We start from the raw sequence: 24,525 nt of genomic DNA on the forward strand, positions 1-24,525 counted from the left end.
AAACAGTAAGCAGGGTTAGGATTGACTAGTGTGAATGATTTGAGCAGGTGCTGAGGTGTAGGGGTTCCCTCCAGCTGCCTGGTGTCTGGCCCTGGGGCGATAGGGCAGAGGAGTCGTGGTTTGGAGTGTGAGCCCCCACAACAGAGATAACTGAGAGGATGAGCTCTGGGTTGGTAGGTTTGCCTTTGTGAAGTCTGTGCTCTCAGGAGAGTCATTTACTGTCTCTAGGAATTGGCTAGCCCCTGAAGGGGCAGTCAGTCCCTCCAGTGCCAGCACGGTGACAGGTGTCAAGGCATCAGGAAATACAGAAAATAAAAGACATGATTAATACAGTGTGCGTGGTGTGTGTGTGTGTGTGTGTGTACACAAACACATTCATAACATTTATGCAGTGAATTTGTGTTGGAGGAGAGGACGATGCATGTCTACATCAGACACTGATGGAGATTTCGCAGGAAAAACACAATTTTTTTTAAGTCATAAGCCCTTATGGGAGATCAGCATATCAAAGTTATGTAATATAACCTCAGATACTAGGAAATCCTAAGGAGAAAAATAAGGCTGGTAGATGGACAGAGGAACTGGCTGTAAGTAGGTCAGGGAAGGCCTGTCTGCAGAGGGTGACATTTCAGCAAAGGGATGGGGGAAACTGAGAGGAGAGAGCAGGTGGTGGTGCAGGTGTCTGGGGGAAGCACAAGTGCACAGTCACTGAGAGAAGGTCCTGCCTGGCAGGCTCAAGGAAGAGTAACAAGGCCTGTGTCTAAAGGGCTCCGGGAGAGGGGACACCTTAGGGAACCAGGTTGCAGAGGTGACCAGAAAGCAGATTCCAGAGGACCTTGAAAGCCATCCAAGAGTCATGGAAGCTGTTCGTGTATGATTCTGCGGTGCTAGAAACTTGGGCCAAATGAAGACAAGAGTTTAGCCTCAAAATGCAAATTAAGTAGCCATAACCCCAGTCTATTATCTTATCTTCTTCACTCTTAATTTTGTAATATTACAAAATTTTGTAATATTCATTTGTGATGGAGTTGGGAAAGCTTAATATCTTTCTCCTCAAGTTGTACATTGGGAATTTTGTTTTTTACATTTAAAATATATCATATAGGGGGCACTCGGTGGCTCAGTGGTTGAGCATCTGCCTTCGGCTCAGTTCATGATCCTGGGGTCCTGGTATTGAAATCCCACGTCAGGCTGCCATAGGGAGCCTGCTTCTCCTCTGCCTATGTCTCTGCCTCTCCCTCTGTGTCTCTCATGAATAAATAAACAAAAATCTTAAAAGATTTTTTAAAATAATAAAATATATCGTACAAATAAAAACTTCTCCATATAATAACAAAAGGATAGCTTTTAAGGTCATGACTTTTGGAAAATGACTTTCTGTACCATTGAGTTCCTTGGCATACATGTGGCGCTCAAATAAAGTAAAACACAATTTTAAAAACTGCCACACTTCTGTAAGTCTAGGAGAAGAAAAAAAGATCTGTGAACAATCAACAGTTTATTTTTATTTTCTATTAAATCGTGGTGTTTTTTTTGCCCTTGGTATCGTTTACTGAATATAAAGTAAAATTCACTCACACTCCACTTACCATAAGCGTGCCTACAAAGAAAACCTCATTTCAAATCTAATTGTGGACATTGTTCCTTCGTTAAAAATTCATAGGGTTTGTGAATGTGCCATAGAAGTACTGGAGTACCATTATTTCCCTAGCTCTTTTCCCACTGCCAATTCTGATCGGAATTTTAAAACACCCATATCTCTGAGGGAAAAGAAGAAAATAAAGAAAGAAAATATGAATATAAATAGGAAGACCTCCTGACCAAATATGCTACAGTTTCCTGGTTTAGTTCCAGTGTATGCAGGTGAAGGAACAGGGGGCAAACAATCTTCTTTTCGCCTCAATATCTTGTTACAGCCACTAACTTCTCCCTCTCAGCAAACTTTAAATTTTCTATTAACTAAGAGCTGGCCAGTTGTTTCAGGTAAAGGGAGGAAACCAAAGAATCGCCAGCTTGCCATAGGTTGGCACCCATCCACCCACAGTAGTGAGACCTAAGTCACACACAGCTTGTTAGTACACCACACGCTGTTGGTGGCGATGGACAAGCAACGCTTTCTGTTAGCCTCCAGGATGAGCCCCTGTTGTTTATACTTTATAAGCTTTCACTGATTTGGGTCAAGAATATTCACATACGTAGGGTCCCTGGGTGGCTCCATCATCGTTAAGCGTCTGACTCTTGATTTCAGCTCAGGTCATGATCTCAGGGTCATAAGATAGAGCCCCTCTCTAGATGTGGGGCCTACTTAAGATTCTCTTTCTCCTTCTCCCTCTGCCCCTTCCCTCACTCTCTCCTCTGTTTCCCTTGCTCTATAAAATAAAATAAAATAAAATAAAATAAAATAAAATAAAATAAAATAAAATAAAATAATAAAATAAAATAAAATAAAATAAAGGAAGAAAGAGTATGCAAAACTGGTGTAGCCACTCTGGAAAACAGTATGGAGTTCCCTCAAAAAGTGACCAACTTTTGCACTACAAGGTATTTATCCAAAAGATACACAGCGATTCAAAGGAGCACATGTACCCCCAATGTTTATAGCAGCAATGTCCACAATAGCCAAATTATGGAAAGAGCCCGGATGTCCATTGACAGATGAATGAATAAAGACACACACACACAAACACACACACACGCAATGGAATATTACTCAGCCATCAAAAAAGAATGCAGTCTTGCCATTTGCAATGACATGGATGGAGCTAGAGTATTATGCTAAGCAAAATAAGTCAGTCAGAGAATGACAAATACCACATGATCTCACTCCTATGTGGGATTTAAGACACAAAACAGATGAACATAGCAGAAGGGAAGGAAAAATAAAATAAGATGAAAATAGATACGAAGGAAAACCATAAGGGACTCCTAACTGTAGGAAACACACTCAGGGTTGCTGGAGCGGGGGTGGGAGGGTGGGGTAACTGGGTGATGAGCATTAGGGAGGGCACTTGATACAATGAGCACTGGATGTTATAGGCAAATGATAAATCACTAGCATCTACCCCTGAAATTAATAATACAGCCTATATTAACTAAATTGATTTTAAATTTTAAAAAATTTGAAGAATATACAAATATAAGAAAACTAGTACATAAGAGTACAATACTGCATATAACAAAACTGATCACATGGCATGGAGGAAATGTACTTCGCCCCATCTCATTTATATTTACCATCATTGTGTTACAGTTAGTATATTTTAGAAGTCACCTTTCTCCTCATGTAAACTTATTTTGGCAATTTGTGTGCAAGGAGCTTGCAGATTCAGAAATAATTTGAGTTCCATACGACTCTGATTAGAATACAACCATAACCTTTTTTAAATCCTGCATCGTATTTTCAGTCTTAACTCACATTTTCTCTTTAACTTTCTGCCCTTCTTTTTTTTTTTTTTTTTACATTTTATTTATTTATTCATGAGAGACACAGGGAGAGAGAGAGGTAGAGACAGAGGCAGAGGGAGAAGCAGGCTCCATGCAGGGAGCCCGATGCAGGACTCGATCCCAGGTCTCCAGGATCACGCCCTGGGCCGAAGGCGGTGCTAAAGCACTGAGCCACCCGGGCTGCCCATTTTCTGCCCTTCTTAAAATGACCTGCTCATCGCCTTGGTTCCCAAGAGTGATGTAACAACAAATAACATATCCGAAGGGTCCCTGCCATTGTCAGCCGTTGTTTTGAATTTCCTTTGCTGGATTAGGGACATCACGATTCCACTACAAGTTTTTCCTGCTGTTTGACCTACCAGAGCACAGACAGGAGTTTACAGACCAAAAGAGTGATGCTACTGCCAAACCCCTACCACATATAGACTCAAGCCACCTAATCTATTATTCTGGTGTCATGTGAACTAGCAATGAATCAAATCAAAATACTGGTAGAAAAATTAGAGAGATCTGAATATGTATTTTTCAGGGGGGGATAGTTGGTGTGAAGATGTGCTCACAAAGTCTTCCTTGTTGGAGCTGATGCTGCTCTTTTGAGATCAAGAGAATTCCTTTATGAGAACCTACCTAAAGGCATCTGGATTTTAACTATCAAAATATCTGACAGCGTTGCCAGTAATGTCTCATTTCTTTCGGTGCCTCCAAAAGACATTATGTGTCAGCCCGTGAACTAACTTGGGAGATGAGGATTGAAGGCATAAAGTGGAGCAGCTCAGGAAACTGGGCCCCCGGGAACGTGTGGCAGGAGCTGTCCTATGATATGGAAATCGTGCTGCCAAACTGTCCCGCAAGGTTTTGTAGGAGAGGGAGGGCCCCAGCTCCACACTCGAGCTCCGGGTTGCAGTTGGTCTTTGCTGAGTGTGAAGGTAGCTGCCGCAGTGATGATGATTCTGATACGTGCACGGTGGGACTCTGACTCGAGTGGACGTCCCACAGGAACAGGGGTCTTTGTGCCCCTAGCACCTCCGTTACATCAGCGATCCCTTGGGCCGGACATTAGAAGTTGGGATTTCTGGGGGCACCTGGGTGGCTCAGTGGTTGAGCATCTGTCTTCAGCTTAGGTCATGATCCTGGGGTCCTGGGATCGAGTCCCACATCGGGCTCCCCGCAGGAAGCCCGCTTCTCCCTCTGCCTGTGTCTCTGCCTCTCTCTCTCTCTCTCTCTCTCTGTGTGTGTCTCTCATGAATAAATAGATAAAATCTTAAGAAAAAAAAAGAAGTAGTAGTAGTAGTTGGGATTTCTGGTTTACTCAGCTCATGGTTTTACCCAGCACAGGACCTCCACCTCCTGCTTTTCTGCAGCTCTTGTTCCTGGTGGCAGCCAGACAGGAGAATTGAGCCCCTGACCTGCCTTGGAGCCAGCTGCTGGGGGAACAGGATAGCCTGTGTTAGAGACACCACCTCAGGTAGAAGTGAGAGAAGCAAGTAGAATGAGGGGGGCAGTGTTAGCACAAAGCGGGTAAGGAAAGGGATAGTAACCCGACCTTCCCTGCCAGCCGTCCCACTCATATGGCCCTGAGCAGCCTTTCCATCTTGCCATGCTTATCCCTCAGCATTGTATTTCATTAGGTAGTGGAAGCACGGTGTGGGGAGCTGGTGAAGCGGGCACGTCACGCAGGGGCTGCCACACTGGGGGTAACAGTTCTGGCCATCTTTGGTGGTGACGATGCTTACACCAAGTTCTCAGCTCCGATCACAGACTTACCTCCACTATAGGTATATGGACAAGGTTAAGTGCAGTTTGGGCCAAGACATCTGGGAGACTTTCTGAGAAAACCTAACCTATGAGGCTACAGGTCAACTGTAGGAAGAGATCTTCGGCTTCTGTTCGCCACTCTCCTTTTCTCTAAAGGCACAGTTACTCTTTAGAGAATGAATCTCACAGTGACTCTTAAAAACATGTGCATCTCAATGAAGCAATGGTCTTGAGATGTCTTCCAGCAGTGATGTGTGATTTGCTCAAATTCTTCCCCTTGCCTACTCTGATAACTGAAGTACCAGGGTCAACATGGATGACTGCAAACCGAGGGAAGGGCCGTGCGAAGACCACAATGCTTCCAGGTCCTGGTTACCTTGGGATCCTCTGACTATGGCTCTACCCTGCCTCGGTGGGCCATCTGCTGACACAGAATTTTCCCTCTGAACAACTCTGGCTCCATGTGTACTTAATGCTCACAGCAATTCCTGGCTTTGGCCTACTTTGTCTTTTTTGGAAGGGTAGGGTGGGGGTGAAGGGAGGAATCTTAGTGAGTAAGCCTAGCACTACACTAATGAAGAGTTATGTCCAGAATCTGGTTGTTGTTTTCTCATGATAGGCAAACTCCTACGAGTATCTAGTCGGCCACACTGCAGCAAGCTGAAGTCCGATAAGGCTCTTTTAATCTGCAAACTCGTTCACAACTGGGTCTGTGTCTCATTGGCCATTACATTGCAGATCTCAAGCACATTGCCTGCTCACAATATGTATTTAATAAAGATCTGCCAAGTGAACGTGTCTCCCGGGGGATGGATTAACCCTTTCCTCTGTCTTTAGAGCCTGTTGAACCAAGAAGGGCTTCCTAGTCTGGCTCCTTGTGAGAGAAAAGCCTAAGTTCCCCAAATCTGCAAGAACAGAGGCCCTGGCTCAAACAAAGGGAGCCTTGGGGTTCTGCTGTTCATTAGCTTGGTGACCCCGCGGAAACGAGCCCAAGTCTTAAGTTTCCAAACCTTTCATCTTTTGTACAAAGTCGCTAATAACATCTATCTCATAGGTGGTTGTTGATATTTCATAAGATCAAAGATGTGGGACTGTTACATAAGACGCTGTCTTCCCAGCAGGGGCCTCTGGGAGAAGGGTTGAGGGAATGGCATTCGCCCTTCACTTTACAGACTTCAGCTTTTTGAACTCATTACAAGTATTAACAATAATACCTTGAGAATAAAAATGTCCTTATGAGAGCAGTCATTTCCATCTACCTAACCTACATTGACGTTTATCCTCAGATTGGAAAGAACGGTGTCCCCACTTTCCACCACTGCAAAATTCACTACCGGAAAAGAAGGGCCATTGCATTGGCTGGTAGGATGGCAGCAAGGGTTGTCTCCTGTTCGTGAGAGTTTAGTATTCAGAGAGTGTAGTGCGAAAAGTCTGGAAAGGATGCTGCATTTCATTTTACGTTGGTTGTGTGTCTCCCAGTTACGTCTGCCTACTTCGTAGGTTATCAATAAGATGCTTTGTGTTGTAGCAACTGTGTCAGGTGGATACTTTGGATAAGTACGTGAACACGTGTCTACTTGATCATGCAAGTAATAAGATCGTTATTTGGATCGCATTAATGGCCAAGGCCTGGCGAATATGTGCAGTTGGCAGCCACTGCCAACTCCCAGACGCCCTCACACACACACCGCACCGTTTTCACCACCCCTGGGTGCCGGTCATTTTCTTAGTCATTATTTTACAATAAATGTTATCTTGTAATAAACCATAACATTTAGAGCTGCATAAGAATAAGAACATCAAAAAAAAAAAAAAAAGAATAAGAACATCAGAGGACTCGAAGAGCAGAATATCTTTTTTCATTAAGACTAAAAAGAAAAAAAAATATGATAGTGCTAGTGGGGATCCATTTAAAATATTTGTTTAGATTGAGTCTAAGCCATCTTGCTGTGAAAATAGTAAACCACGGTAGCAATAGCAATGTCCTGTGATTCACACAAAGCACATTCAGCCGAATTTCTTTTTTATGAATAATAAAACCATAAATCCACACGATCACTTTAAAGCTAACATGAAATTACATTCACGACCACAGGCCAGACGTTTTCCTCCCCTATCTGTTTCCGAGGGTCAGCACTTTGCTCCCTCCCCTCCACCCCCCCACCCCCCCCACCCCCCGCTTTCCCTGATAATACGTAAGTCGTCTGTGAAGAAATGACTGGGGGTGGCATCTGATCCTGAACTGAGGTTGGCAAATTTAAGGGGAAAGCATAGCTTTGTTTATCCCACACGTCGTAGGCAGGCCAGGGACAGTGTCTCAGAGCAGCCGTTGAAAACTTCTGCAGACTTCCAATGGTGACAGCTTTGCTTTGCTTTTTAGAGGCCCCACCCCACACGGCACTTAACATACAAAATGCACTCACATCCGACACGCAATGTAATTGTGTTTCTAGGACTTTCGCACAGGACTTCTGTGATTCTGCTTTTGAAATGATTTGCCGACGAGTGACCTGTCTCTCATTTAAAACCAGCTCTGAGTTTTCCATCATTGTGCAGACTCAGGTTTTTTTTTGTTGTTGCCACGTGAGAAAGCCCCACTTACTAGTGATTTTCCACTATACCGATGTCTATATGACTATTAAATGTGATAATTAGAGAAATTGTCATAATACAAAATTTCTAGGTGCTTCATCAAATCCGTATTTGGCTTTGATGACGCATGTTTCCCTGTCTGTTGACATAAAACGTTCTCCGCTCCCCAACCTTACGGTAGACTCTGTGCCCTCAGTACCTAACTGATAACACAGCCACAGCTAGAAAAATAGGCTCCTTTCCCAGGGCAGATGCGTTGTTGATCTGGAAGATTGAAGTAGAAAAAGAGCTTCTATTTGAGGAGCTTAGTCCTCCAAATGCCATTCCCTTGTATGGAAGGAAGGATTTCTGTGTGACATGCTTAAGAGGCACATATCTCCTCCCACTGACAGGGAGAACGAGTGTTAATGGGAGAAGGTAGGGTTGAGGGGAGCACGTTTACACCCTTGTATGGAAATCTGTAACCGAGATAGAGAGCAGAGACGGAGCTACAGCTGGGGCAGCAGCCTTCGCCAGTGACCTTCAGACCTCCACGGAGGTTTTCTGGGTCATAAAGGCCTCGCTGAGACCGCTCTGTGCGGCCGGTCCTGAACTCTGATGGTGATCCTGACCTCCAAGAACAGCTAGAACATGAAGCCTTCCCCATGGAAGAACCAAGACAATCTTTCTCTTAGCTTCTGAATCTCAAACGTCCCTACAGGCTAAAACCACCTTGCTGTACACCCTCCAACCTCCAGTCTCAGGAACCTGAATATTTCCAGGCCCCGAAGGCCTTCCTCTTGTCTGAGCACCTCCACTTGAACCTTGATGAACACAGCCAATGACACCCAGGGTTTGACCCACTTCCTCAGAATACTCCTTGCCAGCCCAGACAGAACTTTCCAGTTGGATATCTTGCTGTACATCCCTTTGCCCCAGGAACAAGCCCTTCTCCAACTAGCCCACCCCCCAGGAGGTAACCACGTCATCTGTGACTCCCCATAGAGTGAAAAGGACTCTCCCTGGGAACCCAAGGCCCCCACCATCCTGCTCACTGGTTTCAGACCATAACCAAGGGCTGTGGGTGGTCATTTAGGGAAAAAGAAAACAAGGTCTCTGGCCAGGGCACCCCACTGGAGGTGAGCTGTCCTGCTAAATCGGTAAATCCTGGGGCGATCATGGCTGCAGGGCTAATACTTCATCCACCGTGTTGCAAAGGCATCATTAAGAGCACATTAGTTTAAAGAATAACTAACACGTTGTGTGTTGACTCTCCTAGGAGAAATGTTAATCAGGATGAGCAACTGGCTCAGGCTGGTCAGGGTCTGAACTGGGTTTTATTGCAGGTAGATTTCCACAGATTAGAGAGCTCTAATCAGGGTGGTTTTTTTTTTGGAAAACAGATAATTCATTTACCAGAGTTTACAGCCATGTCAGGGTCAGTTAGTCACCCGCTACAATTAAAATGTTCCACTTTGTAGCTTAATACGTTTTTCATGGTTTTTCATGGTCGGGGCAAGGTGTCAAATGAGCACACAATGAAAAACCTGAGTTCAAAACAGCACAAATTGTAGAACGATACTGTCCTCCATTCCTTATAGAATGAGATAATGTTTACAGAAATTGCCTTCTGTACGTAAGTGTGGCCGTTCAGGCCAGCCTGTGACCGGGATGCCTTGTCCTCCACCATACACCCATAAAAGATTGCTCTTTATTTTTTTAAAAATTTTTAAAGATTTTTTTATTCACGAGAGACACAGAGGCAGAGGGAGAAGCAGGCTCCATGCAGGGAGCCCGACATGGGACTCGATCCGGGTCTCCAGGATCACACCCGGGCTAAGGCGGTGCTAAATACCTGAGCCACCAAGGCTGCCCCAAGATTGCTCTTTAATTGGTGGCAGTGTCCATGGCCTATTGACCTCACACCTTGAGGGCTGATTTCTTTGAGGCCTGAAATCCACCTAAAGTCTGTTTCGGAGGGGTTCCCCCCCGCTCTGCCCAAAGGACTCCTTCTTCTGGTCTCTCCATTACTCTTTCTCCATAGCCCATGGCTCTGTGTAGTGTCAGCACTGCATTGACTTGGTCTCTCCCACAGAACCTTTGAATGGGAATGTGAGGAGGACAGAGAACATGCAAACAGGAAACCAGCCTATTGGGTGAGGGGAAGCACAGATTATCTGATCTGTCCTTATTTACCTCCATAAACTTGCCTGTGACTTATCGGTGGGCAGTTATGCCTCAATATTCCCTCCTCAGGGGATAGGAGAGTCCTCCCTTCCCCGGAGCCTCACATGGCCGCAGAAGCAGGGTTCAAGAGCAGAGCTCCGAGCCTTTATTTTCCAGGTAAGAGCTCTGCCAGAGGAAGAACATGCCATCTGTTGCCTGCCAAGAAACAATGGCCTGCCAGAAACATTTGAGGGACTTCCACATCCAGGAGAAGTTGGAATTCATGAAATCTTGGGTTCGAACCTTGATGTTCTCTGAACCTGGGTGTGTCTGTCCTGAGTCCTCAGGGACTTAGAAAAAGCTTTGCTTAAAGTGAGACTCTTCTGGTTCTAATGGGCCCAGGCTTCTGTTTATGGATGAAATTGCTTCCTCTAATAACTCGCTCACCAGCAGAGTCAGCAATGGGAGCTTTCCCCATGCTAGGTATATTTGGGAAGGTAGAAAACAACTTACGACAACACCTGGTGTATGTGGTTGATGGGTATCCACTAACAAGAGGTTCTGAGTTGACCCATTACATGTTTCATAAACAACCTTCAGCTGTAATACTGCCCTTCTCAGAAAATCTGAAATAATCTGAGTGGGGAAGCTCCTGTATTTTAAAACTTGCGTATACAAAGGCTTTAAAATTATATATTGTCACAGTAGCATTGAGTTGTATTTTCTTTTCCGTTTTTTAATGGAAAGAGAAATACTTTTTCCCTAAGGTCTCAAGCTTTCTCTTTTATTATTTTGTTCAATTTAGAAATATAAGATGTAATATTTTTTAAAGCATAGGTTTCCTGAAAACAAAATAATTTTACCTTTGTCATTTCTCTACATTTATAAATGTAATGCCAAATTGTATTTTTCTTTGTGTCAGAAGATAATCGGCTTTATCTACTCATGCCTGTGCTGGTGGAGCTGTCTCTGACAAATTTGGTAATTTTATTTGATTTCATGACTTCAGAGAAAAACCTTATAGGTCTGTCTCATTCATATGCTCTCTCTTTCTTTCTCTCTTTCTCTCTCTTTTTTTCTCTCTCTCTCTCAACATTATGTTCTTTGAAGACAGACATGTCACAGGTAAAACTTTATCATCCATTCAGTAACCATGTCCTCCCTAAGATGGAAGGAAATGATTTGTAGTTTAAAACTGGCTGCTAGACAGAGTGGAAAAATGGAGGATGTAATCACAAGTCCTTAACAACATTTTGTGTTTGAGAAATGGCCAGATCTGCTTTTTTTGTCGCCTGTGGCGCACATGCCAAATGGAAATTTTTCCTTTCTTCCAATGATTTCACTTCTTTAGCATAGATGTTCATATATGCCCTTATTACACTAATGTCCTGCTAATGGGTCTGGAGATGCTGCTATTTATAGATTTCAGCCCATTCAAAGAACAGCTGCAAGAAGTCTTACAAAAGGGGAGCATCTCTGTAACCTGATTATGACCTTACACTGGTTGCCAGGGAGGTGTGGGATCTTAGATCTTGGAGAATGACTTGTTAACTGTACCAAAAGCTTATCTGGAAGGATCTAACATTTTTTAAAAATTGTCTTTCTTTGACACATTAAATTTGTCTGTGTTCTAGTTTCTAAAAGCAATTACCCCTTTTTTGTTCTTTAGCTTTCAGACCTCCAGCCTTTCAGGATCTCCATGAGATCCTGAAACTGAAGTGTATCCCTTTACTCCTTTATTATTTCCTCCTCTCTCTTTTTATTTTCCTTTTTAACTCCCTTCCTTCCTTCCTTCCTTCCTTCCTTCCTTCCGTGACTGAATTCACTTGAAAAACGTATATGTATGTGTATACACACACATATAACTTCTATATTATTTTAAATGTATTTTATAAATTTACAAACATTGTAATTCTATATGTAATAATTTGTCTATTGCATATAAATTATGTATTACATACAACTATTATATATAATCTACCTAATTATATATTACACAGGACAAAAATAATTACATACAATGGGTCAATTCATCCCCTCATTCATGGATATCTATAAGTAGAGATATAAAGGGAGAGAGGGTACACACATGCACATCTGCCACATTTTGGGTACTGTGCTTGCTAGCTGCAGGGTATGCAAAGATGACTAGTCTCCTTAATCACTGTAAGCTTGTTGTTTATTAGAGACATAGACATAAACAACTAATTAGAATATGAAGTTACAAATGTTGGTATAAAGGTCCAGGGAGATAGGGGAGCACAGCAGAGGGAGTATATGTCCCCTTTGTCTTCTTAAAGAATAGACTAAAGGAATGCCTGCTCCTTGATTGAGCATCTGCCTTCAGCTCAGGTCATGATCCTGGGGTCCTGGTATCAATTTCCGAATCGAGCTCCTCGCAGGGAGCCTGCTTCTCCCTCTGCCTATGTCTCTGCCTCTCTCTCTCTGTCTCTCATGAATAAATAAATAAAATCTTTAAAAAATAGTTCATACTTTACAAAAAAAAAGAATAAACTAAAAACACAAACAGCAGGAATGGCATCATTCCTCAGGTACACTGTGCCACATGTGTGTGTCAAATTTGTGACACTTTTTTGAAAAGAGTTCACTAATCTTACAAATACATGAGTGACAGATTAGATATTATAGAAGACCTGTTGATTTCATGGCTTTGCTAGAATGTGCTGTAAGGTTCAGCCGTGCCTGAATTGCTCTTTGCCCAGCGCCAACCTCTGCCCACGACCGTCTCCAAGAGGTGACTTTTCTCTCCACCACTGAGAAGGATCCTTTTATCTTTCTTTGATGTAATATTCCTACTTTACAATTCTCTCATCAGAAATTCCCCCATAAAATCTAATTCTTCATAAAATCTAGTTAAATCTAAATCTCTTCTTCAAAACCTTAATCTTTTTATTCCCATTAATCAGGAGATACTGATCATTCATAACCAACATCCTATATACTTAATAGACTTGAAAATGTTATCATGCCTTATCAGGCGGTACCTTAGGTAATCTTCATTATCAGCTGCTCCCCTAAAGCACATCCAGCACTGCAGAAATTATTCCTATCTAAGAATTAAGGAGTCACGTAGACTTTATAGACATTTCAGTAGAGGGGGGAAAGAAAATGCTCGTATACGTTGTATGCTTCCCAACAAACCACCTGAAAATCTGCTTCAGTCATTTCTCTTTTCCAAAGTGCCTATTTGCCTTGGGTGGCCACCAAGACCCCCTGTTTCTTTCCCTTCAGAGTGCTCAGCCTTGGTGTCCTCTTTTACCACATTTTGCAAAACAATTCCACTCTGCCTCAAAACTTGCAGATTCTACTCATATCCTAGATCAGTAAGTCTTAAGGCCTAGTTCATGGCAGGACCCATCCTCCTTAGAAGCCTAGTATTCCTCTACAGTAATTAGACTCTGTCCTTTGGGATCCTTTTGTATCCGAAGAAATAGTAGAATTCTATAAAACAGATGAAAGACATTAAGCTTTTCTAGTTGTTTCTCAGTGGGAAAATTGGCCTGAATTACTTAGTTTACCATTAGAGGAAGCAGAAATGTCTCCCTTATTATTCATAGACAGCTGCTTAAAAATCATGTAGTCAATACATAAGTAACATCTCTTAAACAATATTCTGTATTTTTTAAACATTTCTATAACCTTAAGAATATGCTACTGATTACATGAACATCAAAGCAAATTATTTTCTTAGTACTAAAAAAGAAAAGTAGAACTTTGGATGGGAATGCATTTCTCTTTTTGCCATAAGTATAAGCCATGATAATGCTAATGAATAATCCCTACCAAATAAGATTCAGATGTCATATTAAATAAATTTCCTTTGGAATCAACTCTTAATAAAGTTAATAAATATGATTTTCTCACTATAATTATTTTTCTGTTGAAGTAGGCTTGAACCTGAGGACGTAACATCAAACAAAATCATTCTTCTAAATTAAAAAGAAAGAGAATTTTCAAAACTTAACTCATCTCCACCCCATCTTATAGCAATTCTATCCATTGTGGACAGTTACAGATGGGCCTATTATTCATAGCATGTGTATGCCCTTGGGACCCGTAAAAGCTGGACAGGGTTAGCAAGAGTTGTGTTATTTACAGTGAGAGAAGCCTGTGCCATTTGTTTGCTTGGTTGGTTGTTTCATGTGGGGGGAAGAGGGGGAAATGGTATTTTCTTAGGCTTGGTGAGTTTCAGAAATTATTTACCCCATTGACATAGACCAGTGAAATTTTGGGCATAAATAGATCTTTTTGAACAGTTATGAAATGGAGTATGAAGTTTTGTACTTGAGTATAACTTAACAAAGAATAAGTTAGATTTCAGTTGAACCCTGGATAAAGCTGCATTTATCTTTGGCATTTGGTACATCTGATTATTTTGTGATGATCTTACTCCACTAAAAGCTGTAAATTCAAGCTGCCAGTTTCATAATTGATCATCAGGCTCTTGAAAGCTTTTGTAGTTGTATAGACAAAAAAATCTAGAGGAAAAAATTTATGCATCTTTTAAATCACATTGTATTATTTTATAAAGGATTTGTAGAAGATGAAGAAATATTCTGCTACAATTTAGGTGTGGCATAGAAAACTAGGGCAATGCTTGCTTTTAGAAATATCAAGTGTTACTCACTCTTTTAGAATTAATTGCATAATTATCCAGTAGAACAGTAAGATCCCAGGGTACCTTAATAGAAACACTACACTTCCAAATAAAATAATAATAATTAGCACCTACTATATTCCAAGTACTTTATTAGCTATAATTTTTAACTCCCCACATCTCTGTGTGTAAATAAACACCATTAACAATATTAATCTTTTCTATAGTTCAGAAATAAGAAAACTTAAAGCAGAGAAATTGATTTGAATGATAAATTAGGCATTATGGCTCTGAGTCATCTAAGAGGCAGGTTTTCAATAGGAACGATAGATGTTAGGAGAGTATGAAAATCACTCTTGCCACTATTCATAAATTACTAGGCAGTAATTAATTTAAAATATCATCTTTCATCCGAGCATCAGGGAAATTTACATTTTTTTAAAGAATTACATGGCATCTTGAGACTCTTGGATAAGCCTAAGATGTTATAGAATTTAACTTTAGAGTTACCATTCTAGGTACATGGTAGCTACATGAAGTTGTATGCCATTAAAACCATCGGGTTGGTAGACCAAAGACCATGTAATAAATTAAATGTCACAGAGTCTCATTAGGGGATAAATTCAGGTTTGCAAACCACATCTTGCCAGCAAAGCAATGGGGTTTTGTTTGTTTTTGTTCCACTGCTGCTGTCAATGAAACAGCATCAGTTTAGGATGGGCATCAAAGTGTGGATAGGTGCTATGGGCCCCAAGGACATCTAATGCCCCCTTATAACACCATAATCGCTAAAAAAAAAAAATGCCATTGGAACAGACAGTTATAGAGCCATGGAAAGCTGACACCACCCCTGAAATACTGTTGCAAAAAAACCAAGGTGAAATATGGCTGGTCAGGTACAAGTTGTAAAAAGCCTACAAAGTAAAGGGATGTTCTCTGCTATAATGATCCAGAAACAGCAGACTCATTGGACAGAAAGGTGTGATTAATGCCCATTTGGGGAGAACCCTAGCTGGAAGGAAGCCAGCCAACTAAACTTCATTTGGGCAGATAAGTAGGATAAATAGTGACCTTGCAGTGATCTGAAATGACTCTACTACGTGGCCATTCGAGCAAAAGAATGAACAGTGTAGCCAGACTCTGCTGTGATCTGAACTGGTTGGAGGTGGAAAGAGGAAAGTGAAGCTTTGAAGTTTCATCATAGAAATATAGCTGGTGCGTGGGTAGCCGAACGGCAGACATTTAGGTTAGTCACATATTTGTGTTCCTGTGTTGATTTTCTGTGGTGAGACTTGCCGTCTGATGGTCTCCATTGCCTAAGACAATTGATTCACCATAGATAAGCAAGTCCTCAATTCACTTGGATAGTAGGGTTTAATTGCAAGGTATAAAACATTTGTCCTGAGTGCATTTCACTCCTGAAGTTGAAGTGTTTTTTTCCTGCATGGTGGTGTTTCATCTCGCCAACAAATCATTGGAAAAAATTCCCCATATGTCACTTGCCCCTCTGGTCTCAGACTAGGTATTTGTGGAGACCATGGAAACAATTTGCTCATTTTTACCCACCTACCCTTGAAATATTAAAACCTGAGCTTCCATTTGAACTTAACTTATACTCAACAGGCAGTGAGCTTTCTTTGACAGTATAATGTTCAAGGGGATTACTAATTCTCATACCTAAGAATCAAAGAAATAAAAGAGCACACCATAAAAGGGCCAAACTTTGCACTAGACACACACAAACAGACGATAGCCCCTAATTCTAAAATATCCATTGGCAGAAACATGGATTTGAAAAATTTCTAATTTTGTACCTAAGTAAAAAGAAATAATTAAATCCAATCATTATATCAAATCCACTTAAAATTCACACTTCTCAGCTCACACATCTAAGCGGTGTGTTTTTTTGTCTTTGTCTTTTGAACTGGTTAAAGTGCACTTGACACATGTATGTGTGAAAAAATAATGTATGTAGGAATGCTGCGTTTTGCCTTTTTAAGGATGGAGAGAAGGTCTTTTATAAATAGTGTGCTCTAAGGGGACCCTTTCCTTTGCAGCTTTATTCGATGTTTTATTGTTATTTGTTTTTATTAGAAACGTGTCCCGAAAAGTTTAATAAAAATACACGCATACGTGTGTGTGTGTATGCTGTGAGACTTCAGGGAGAATTCAGACCAAACAAATTGTGACCTGTTCAATATATCTACATAGAACTGAAAGAAACCACTGCATTTCCTTTGCCGCTCCAACATCCTCTCAATCTTCTTTTCTGAGCAGCATGCCATTCTTTCCTTTTGCCTTTCCCCACTATTGTAATTTGGGTGCACTCCTTTACCAGCCTCACGGCCAATAGATTCTTGCTTTTCTCTTCCCCTCCTCTACTTTTTTTTTTTTTTGCCTCTCTGAATACATTTCACAGACGACCGTCTTCCAAAATAACAACATCAATTAATTTTTTAACTTAAAAAAAATCATATTTAGCCCTGAATCTGGCCTCTCCATTGATGTGTAGTGTGTGGAAGAGGCTGTGCAGGGGCTGATAAGCCCCGTCTGTGATGTGTCTTCAGAAGGAGGCAAGGCGAATGGGGCTGCTTATTCAGGCAGCTCGGCTCTAGGTGAGTTGACAGCGGACCCGCCAGGCACCCAGAGCTGCGAACCCACGCAGGTGCTCTGGGCCTGTGCCTAGGACTCTGTGGCTGGAACTCATCCCTTGTCGTTGGTCTGGTTTTGCACCCAAGGCAGTCTTGTCCTCGAGGGCTCCCTGGGCCAACCGTCATGATCGCTCACCACACTTGCTTTCCCCTCTTGCAGAATCCGATGACCTCCGTGGGGACCCTGCACTCAGCCATCAGAGCGCTCCTGCCCCCCAGGATGCTCCTAATTCAGGAGTAGATGCAGGCGGTGTTGAAAGCATCTCCCGGTGCCCCCAGCAGCTTCCTCCAATGATGGCTGCAGGTAAATGTCAACACGGGACACAAGCAAGGCACTTCGAGCAATTAGTGGAAAAGCCTGCCCGGCCTGGCCATGAAAAGAGGCATCGAGCAGGGAACCCGGGGTCCTCTTAAGAAATCAGGCCGTGGACCCAGTGTGCCTCAAGGAGCATGAAGTCAAATTTCACATATTTTGCTGAGCTTTTGTTTTTCTTGCTCTGCACTTTTTTTGTGTTTTTAATGTTATTTATTTGCTTATTTTGTTTTGGTGAAAGGCCGAACCCGGGAAGAAATATTTTGTAAGAGTCCTTTTAGGCAGACACCTGCACTTCCTTAACGTAAGGACACAAAAAGCTTAGAAAGGAAGGAATGCGTTACAAGGTAACACGAATGAATTCAGTCAGGACCCGTTTGGCTACTTGACAACTGTTTTTAAAGATTCTATTAATTAGTTAGAAGGTGTGCGTGCTCCAGAATTCCACTCAGAAGCAGATGGATGTCCTTATTTTCAGTGTACCAGGCCAATTGACTTGTTTTACCAAAGTCCTGCTTTGCGTCTCAACCTTGGAGCTTAAACGAACGTTTTTGCCACTGAGACAGAGAAGCAGTTCTTCAGTTTTTTGTTTTTCTTTTCTAGGCCTACTTCCTTAATGGCAGGCTGGGCGCCATACAAGCTACATGTCATTAACTTTCCTCTCAGAACGTACTTGGAAACCCTTTATGTTTACGTCTGGGGCAAACATGGCCGTTGATCACAGTGCTTTATTTTTGTGTGGTTTGGGAATGTGCTAAATGAAGCCTCACCTCTCCAGAAATGTGATCTCCTTTACAACAAACACTCTTGCCTGTTGACTGGAAGTCATGGTTCGTTTCTCCCCACAGCAGCCGACGGTTTGGGGAGTATAGCGATAGACACAACGCAGCTCAACATGTCTGTGACGGATCCCACAGCCTGGGCCACCGCCATGAATAACTTGGGCATGGTTCCCGTGGGGCTGCCTGGACAGCAGCTTGTGTCCGGTAAGCTTGGGTTTGAAGGGACTTCGCAGCAGTGCCAGAGGGTGTGGGGGACAGGTGCACCCGGTAATCCCCCCATGCCCAAGTGTTGGGCGTAGTCTGGGACTTACGCCCGGGCCGTGCTTGGCAGGTTGTGCTGGAGGTTCTTTTCCTCATCACCTTGCTCCCTCCTGCCTAGTAGCTCTTCTCAGAAAAAGCCAAAGGGGAGGTGGGCGGGGGGTGGGGGTGACTGGGTGACGGGCACTGAGGGGGCACTTGATGGGATGAGCACTGGGTGTTATTCTATATGTTGGCAAATTGAACACCAATAAAAAATAAATTTATAATTAAGAAGAAAGAAAGGAAAGAAAGAAAGAAAGAGAGAGAGAGAGAGAAAGAAGAAAGAAAGAAAGAAAGAAAGAAAGAAAGAAAGAAAGAAAGAAAGAAAGAAAGAAAGAAAGAAAAAGAAAAAGAAAAAGAAAAGCCAAAGGCCGTATGGAGCCTCTGAAGCTCTGCAATAGCAGTGTCATATTTTAAATTGCTAAATAGAAGAGCTGACATTTGCGTTCTGATTTGCAGAACTCCTCCACATACATTATGCCATTTGATTCCACAGTCATTTGCTCGAGGCAGGTAGAGATTGTTGTTTGTGTGTTTGTTTGTGTTCCCATTTTAGAGACAGGGAAACAGAGGACAAGCCTTTTTTTTCCGGCACCGAAGTGGCGGAACTAGAAACCCAACTTAACTGACACCATCTCCTACATTTTTTCCATCACACTTTGGAATTATAATACAATGCATTTAATAGGGAAAATGTCTAGAAATGTCACAAAGTAGGAGGCCAGTTAAAAGATTTCCTCATTTAATTTGATACATATTTACTGAGGACGTTCCATGTACCCTGTGATAAATACTTTGGGGAACAGAGTAAATATGTTCTTATATCAGTGTCTTTAAGGACTACGTCTCTTAAATTGCAAAACCCAGCAACAAAAAACAGCCATGAAAATAATGTGTAGAATCAGGTGTGAAGTAGTGGTGCAGGCTCATAATGTAGTAATTGCCAGAAGGGTGAACCACTGGGGCTCTAGGAGAAGATATTTTCAGGGAGGTAGGACTTGAGCTGCCTTGGAAGATAAGTAAGATTTGCAGTGTTCACTCACTAATTCACTCGTTGGTTCATTCAGCAAATATTTATTGAGTTACCGTCCTGGTGCGGGGGCTCCAGCTGTAAACAAAGCAGGCATGATCCCTGCCCTCTCCAGAATTTACAATGGAAAGGTGACAGTTATTATGTTATGGTCATTGTGGTTTTTTAAAGATTTTATTTATTTATTCATGAGAGACAGAGAGAAAGAGAGAAAGGGAGGGTGAGGCAGAGACACAGGCAGAGGGAGAAGCAGGCTCCATGCAGGGACCCTGATATGGGACTTGATCCTGGGACTCTAGGATCACACCCTGGGCCGAAGGCAGATGCTTAACCACTGAGCCACCCAGGCGTTTTAATGTCAGAAGAACAATTCCCTTTTGCCCATGAAGCTAGATGAGGGTAGATGGTATGCACCAAGTAGCAACCAATAGCTTTTGGAGAGGTCGTTTCTGCACCCACAGACGTGTGTATTTTGTGCTGAGTTGACCAAGCATTTGTTGGGGTTTTTTTGTTGTTGTTGTTGATGTTGTTGTTGTGGCCTTTCAATAGGAGCCATAGATATAAAATTCTAAATTCGTTACAGTAAATTACATGTAAGCCTACCTATACACATATGTATATACATGCACATATACATATATATATAAGGATGTACGTATGGTTTATTTTTCATATAATAAGAAAGAACATGAGAAGGCAGGAAACGGGAAAGTGGGAGACAGAAAAAGGAAAGCTAAAGATTAAAGTTACAGGGGTGTCTGGCTCAGTGAGTTAAGTGTCAGACTCATGGTTTCTGCTCAGATCATGATCTCAGGATCATGAGATCGAGCCCCGAGTTGATCTCCATGCTCAGCGGGGAGTCTGCTTAAAGATTCTCTCCCACTGTCCCTCTCCCAACTCATGCATGTGTGCACTCTCTCTCACTCGCTCTCTCTCTCTGTAAAATAAATAAATCCTAAAAAAAAAAAAGGATTGAGCTACAAAACATTATACTTAGGTATTTATAAAATTCCCCCCAAAGTTATAAAACTCACGTGGAACTGAGAATTAGTGTGGTGCACTAATATGGTGCATCCATATGTGGTACACATATGGATGTACACAGTGACATTTTCTACAGTTCAAACATGTGTTTATCCAGACCCCTTTTCCCTAAAGCTTACCCTCAGATACTTCCTGCTAATAACTTGAGAGCAAAGACTCGTTATTTCTCCACCCAAATTTTCCCAGCTGCCTAACTGAAATATTCACCTCGCAGAAATTACTCTTGTGCCCACCTCCCGCTTCTCTCAGGGAATGTTGTATAACTTCCAGAGTAAGGCACAACCTCAATAATTCACTATTTTTTGTGCGTATGATTTTGAGTCTTCTGACATTTTAACCATGACCAATTTATGATTTTCCCAGCAACTTACCATGAAAAGAATTACAGCCCTGCTCGTTATAGAAGATTCGCCGTATCTGCCCTGAATTACGTTCTCTATCTCCTGTATTAGCCGAGCTGCTTAAACTGTTTTTGAGCCTTTCAGGGTCTTCCCGGGTGTCCCTTCATCACTTCTGCATTCCACCACTGGAACTGCACTTTGCTTTGACTCCGTTTGCTGACACTGTCTCAAGGCCAAGTTGGGTTCTTTTCACTCACGTATGTGTGTTTTCTTCCAGTCTTTTCTCCATCCAAATAGTTCAGTCATGTGAAATGCAAAATATTCTATGATGCATTTTTATTAACCCCTTGCGCTAAATTATTTTTCCATTTTATTGCTTTAGATAAAGTTAAGATATTTAAGATATTTAAATAATCCACTAAAAGAATCTCCAATTTAAAAAAAAGAATCTCCAATTTTGTCAACCACGCTAGTGTTTACATTTAGTCTGTTTCCATTGCTTCACTCTTCCAGCCAAGTTCTTTGGAGAACTTAATCTCTTCAAGCATGTAGAAGCGTTTTACCTTTCTTGCGAAATGATGATTATGTCTCTTTCATGGGACTGTTGTGAGATTTTAATATGATAACTTAGGTGCAATAACCGCATGGTACCTCCACGTAGTAAGCATTCATTAAATATTAGCTCCTATTCCTTTCTTCTGTCTTGCTCATTTTTTTAAACATAATATTACATGAACATGCAATGTTACGCGTAGAGCTTTTCAGCAATTAGAATTTTTGTCCTTGGAGAGATTCCTATGTGTTGAACTAATAGGTCACAAGAAATAAACACTTTAAAGTGAAATACTGGGCAATTAATTTCCAAAATATACGTGTGTATTGAATATTTATTTACTAATTTGATATGTAAAGATGGCATCCTATTATTTTGCCTTAAATTCTTTTATGACTACCCTTTGTAAATTATTTACTTTCCCTGCCTATTTTCTATTCATGTTTCCTCTTTTGTAAATAGATTACTTTCATACTATATCTATTTATCACACAGAGTTCTTGGTGGAGTTTGTTTATTTTTGGCTTATATTTGGTCGTTAATTATTAAGCATTTTAATCTTTGGAATTCATATTTCCTAAAAATACTTATATAGTCTGTTTTTGCCTCTTAATGTTGTTTGTTGTTTTTTTTTAATATTAAAACATGTGTTTAAACTTTCCTTTATGAGTTCTTTATCCCATTTCCAAATAAGGACAGGCTTGGCTCACACTAGAGGCTGATAGGTATTCCCAATTTTCAGTGCCTCCATTGGCTTCTTACTTCCTTCTTTTATCAAGCATTCCATTCTTGTGTATATTTTAATCTACTTCTTAAATACCTGTTCTGTACTACTGATGTATTTTTGTTCCAGCACACATCCTGTCAGTTCTTGTAGCCCTATCGAGTATTTCTCTGACCTGGCTTGTGCTCTTTCCCCTGTCCCCCATGGGTAGTGCTGCTTATTCGACACAACCACAGACGGCCGCTTCTAGAACTCCTCAGTGTGTCTGTGGAATGTGAGATGCTGTCCTGACCCTCTCAGAAGGGGCTTAAGGATTATTTAGTGTAGCCTGCCTTCCAAGAAATCTCAGCTAAAAGGTCTCCGATGGGGATTATGGAGAGGCTGGATTTTACAAGCCCTTGGCCTTCTCCCAAAGTTTCTGATCTTTCTGAACAACCGACTATTTTACTACTAATATTGGTGAAAATTATATTGATACCCAGCCTCACTCCTTATGACTCCTTGCATTTGTTGAGAGATTAAAATTATCAGCAAAGGAAGGCACACATTTCTCATATCCTCTGATTTTATCAAAAGGATTTCCCAGGAAATCAGATCACTGATCACTGTCACAGTGCGCTTTCTCACAGCTACACTGTTTCCATTGTCCTCCCTCTGTCATTCCCCACATGTTCCCACCGTGACTCCATCCCCACTCTCACCAACTTCCCCGGTTACCTTCTTCCTGTCAAGTGCTGCTTAAGATCATTACATGGAATTGGTTTCTTTTATCCAAAACTTGTATTATTTTACTCCAGCCCTAAATCTCACACTTCAATGTCTTGGTTTATGTATAACATAACATTTACCTCTTTGTGTTATTATTTGATATTTATTTTATTCCTCCTACTTTTAGTTTCATGAAATTTTTAATTTTTGTGCATCGTTAATACTTTGTGCACTGAGATAGATTCGGATCTTCTAAAGTGGTCTTTTAGAACATCAGTGCTACACGGTTATTAGGTAGAGTGGACGTCATCTAAGTATTCACATGGCCTAACAGCTGTGGCCAATTCAGAATTTAAATCAGATAGGTTGCTTTCTTTGTGAGTTTCCTCAAAGCCTTTACTATGCTAATGTGCAATGTACAGTTTCAAAGAGTAGTACCTAATATGTAGGCTTCCCCAAACTTAATTTAGCTTTAAAAAAAAAATCATTAGCATCTCATGAGACCCTAGAATAGCCACTAACCCAGATGTTTCTCATCACCTGGGGAGATCCTTTTCTACTCCCATGCGTCTTTCTATGCCATTTATGATATCCTGTGTATGATCTAGTTTAGTTTTATGTTTTCATTGAACATCGTTACTACCTAATCTAAAGTTTCAAATTAATTCACTTGTGGTCCGGAGTTTGCCTGAAGCCTTCTTCCCCGTTTTCTATGATACATGTTGTCACTTTCCAGAAGCCCCCACCACGGGTGTCATCAGCCGAAATCCAGAACATCAGATCATGAGCTTTGACACCATCTGTGTGACCAGCTGCTCCCTTCCCATCCACCCTGGCTTCCTCTCCAAAGTTATAATCATCAATTGGAAGAGTTGAAAAAGCAGCAGCCGAGTTCCCAAGTTTCAAGTTTCTTGCCTGGGCCTGCGTGGGAATGGGTCATGCTTCCTGGATACTCTGGCCATGAGATTACCTTGCTTTTCTCGAAACTTTGTGAAATTTTCTTTCCTAATTTCAAAATCTTTCAGCGAGATGGAAAATGAAAACAAAAGAAGACTGTGAGCAGCATCTTTTAGAGAGCCTGGCTACTAAATGCCAGGCTCTCTGGATCCCTTTAATCACACCTGTGTCCGGGAGCATCACTGCTACTATGTGAAAGGACTGAAGAAAGGAAGTTTGCTGGTTTGAGTGTTACCTTTGTTTTAAAAAAACAAGTATGAGGGACAGTTTGTCAATAGATGGCCCATCTGAATGCCTCTCCTTAGCTGTTATTAACTGTGATCGCCAGATAGCTTTTGCCCCAAATTTCTTGGCATGCCATTTGTTGTATTTCAAATACATGCTCCCAAAAGGCATCACATGTCCCTATTAGCTACAGAAAGACTATATACAAGATAGTGCCACAGGCTTTATCAGGGATTAACTTGGAGCCAGTAAAAGATTTCTTCCCTCTTACAAGTATTTGTGAACACTGAATTGTCCCTCAGCTCACACCTCGCTGTTTCTTCTTCAGAAGCTCTGAGTTCCC

At 41.6% G+C, this 24,525-nt stretch overlaps 1 protein-coding gene across 9 annotated transcripts in view; it reads left to right on the forward strand.

The window, feature by feature from the left end:
- ENOX1 (ecto-NOX disulfide-thiol exchanger 1) overlaps positions 1–24,525 on the forward strand; it is a 554,610-nt gene that overhangs the window by 325,010 nt on the left and 205,075 nt on the right. For all 9 annotated transcript variants that reach the window (XM_038569621.1, XM_038569620.1, XM_038569619.1 and 6 more), the window contains 2 exons: positions 17,366–17,509; positions 18,367–18,504. In XM_038569621.1, coding sequence (XP_038425549.1) covers positions 17,366–17,509; positions 18,367–18,504 — 282 coding nt within the window. The remainder of the gene's footprint in view (positions 1–17,365; positions 17,510–18,366; positions 18,505–24,525) is intronic.

This window comes from Canis lupus, chromosome 22, assembly GCF_011100685.1.
Source record: "Canis lupus familiaris isolate Mischka breed German Shepherd chromosome 22, alternate assembly UU_Cfam_GSD_1.0, whole genome shotgun sequence".
Classification (NCBI taxonomy): Eukaryota; Metazoa; Chordata; class Mammalia; order Carnivora; family Canidae; genus Canis; species Canis lupus.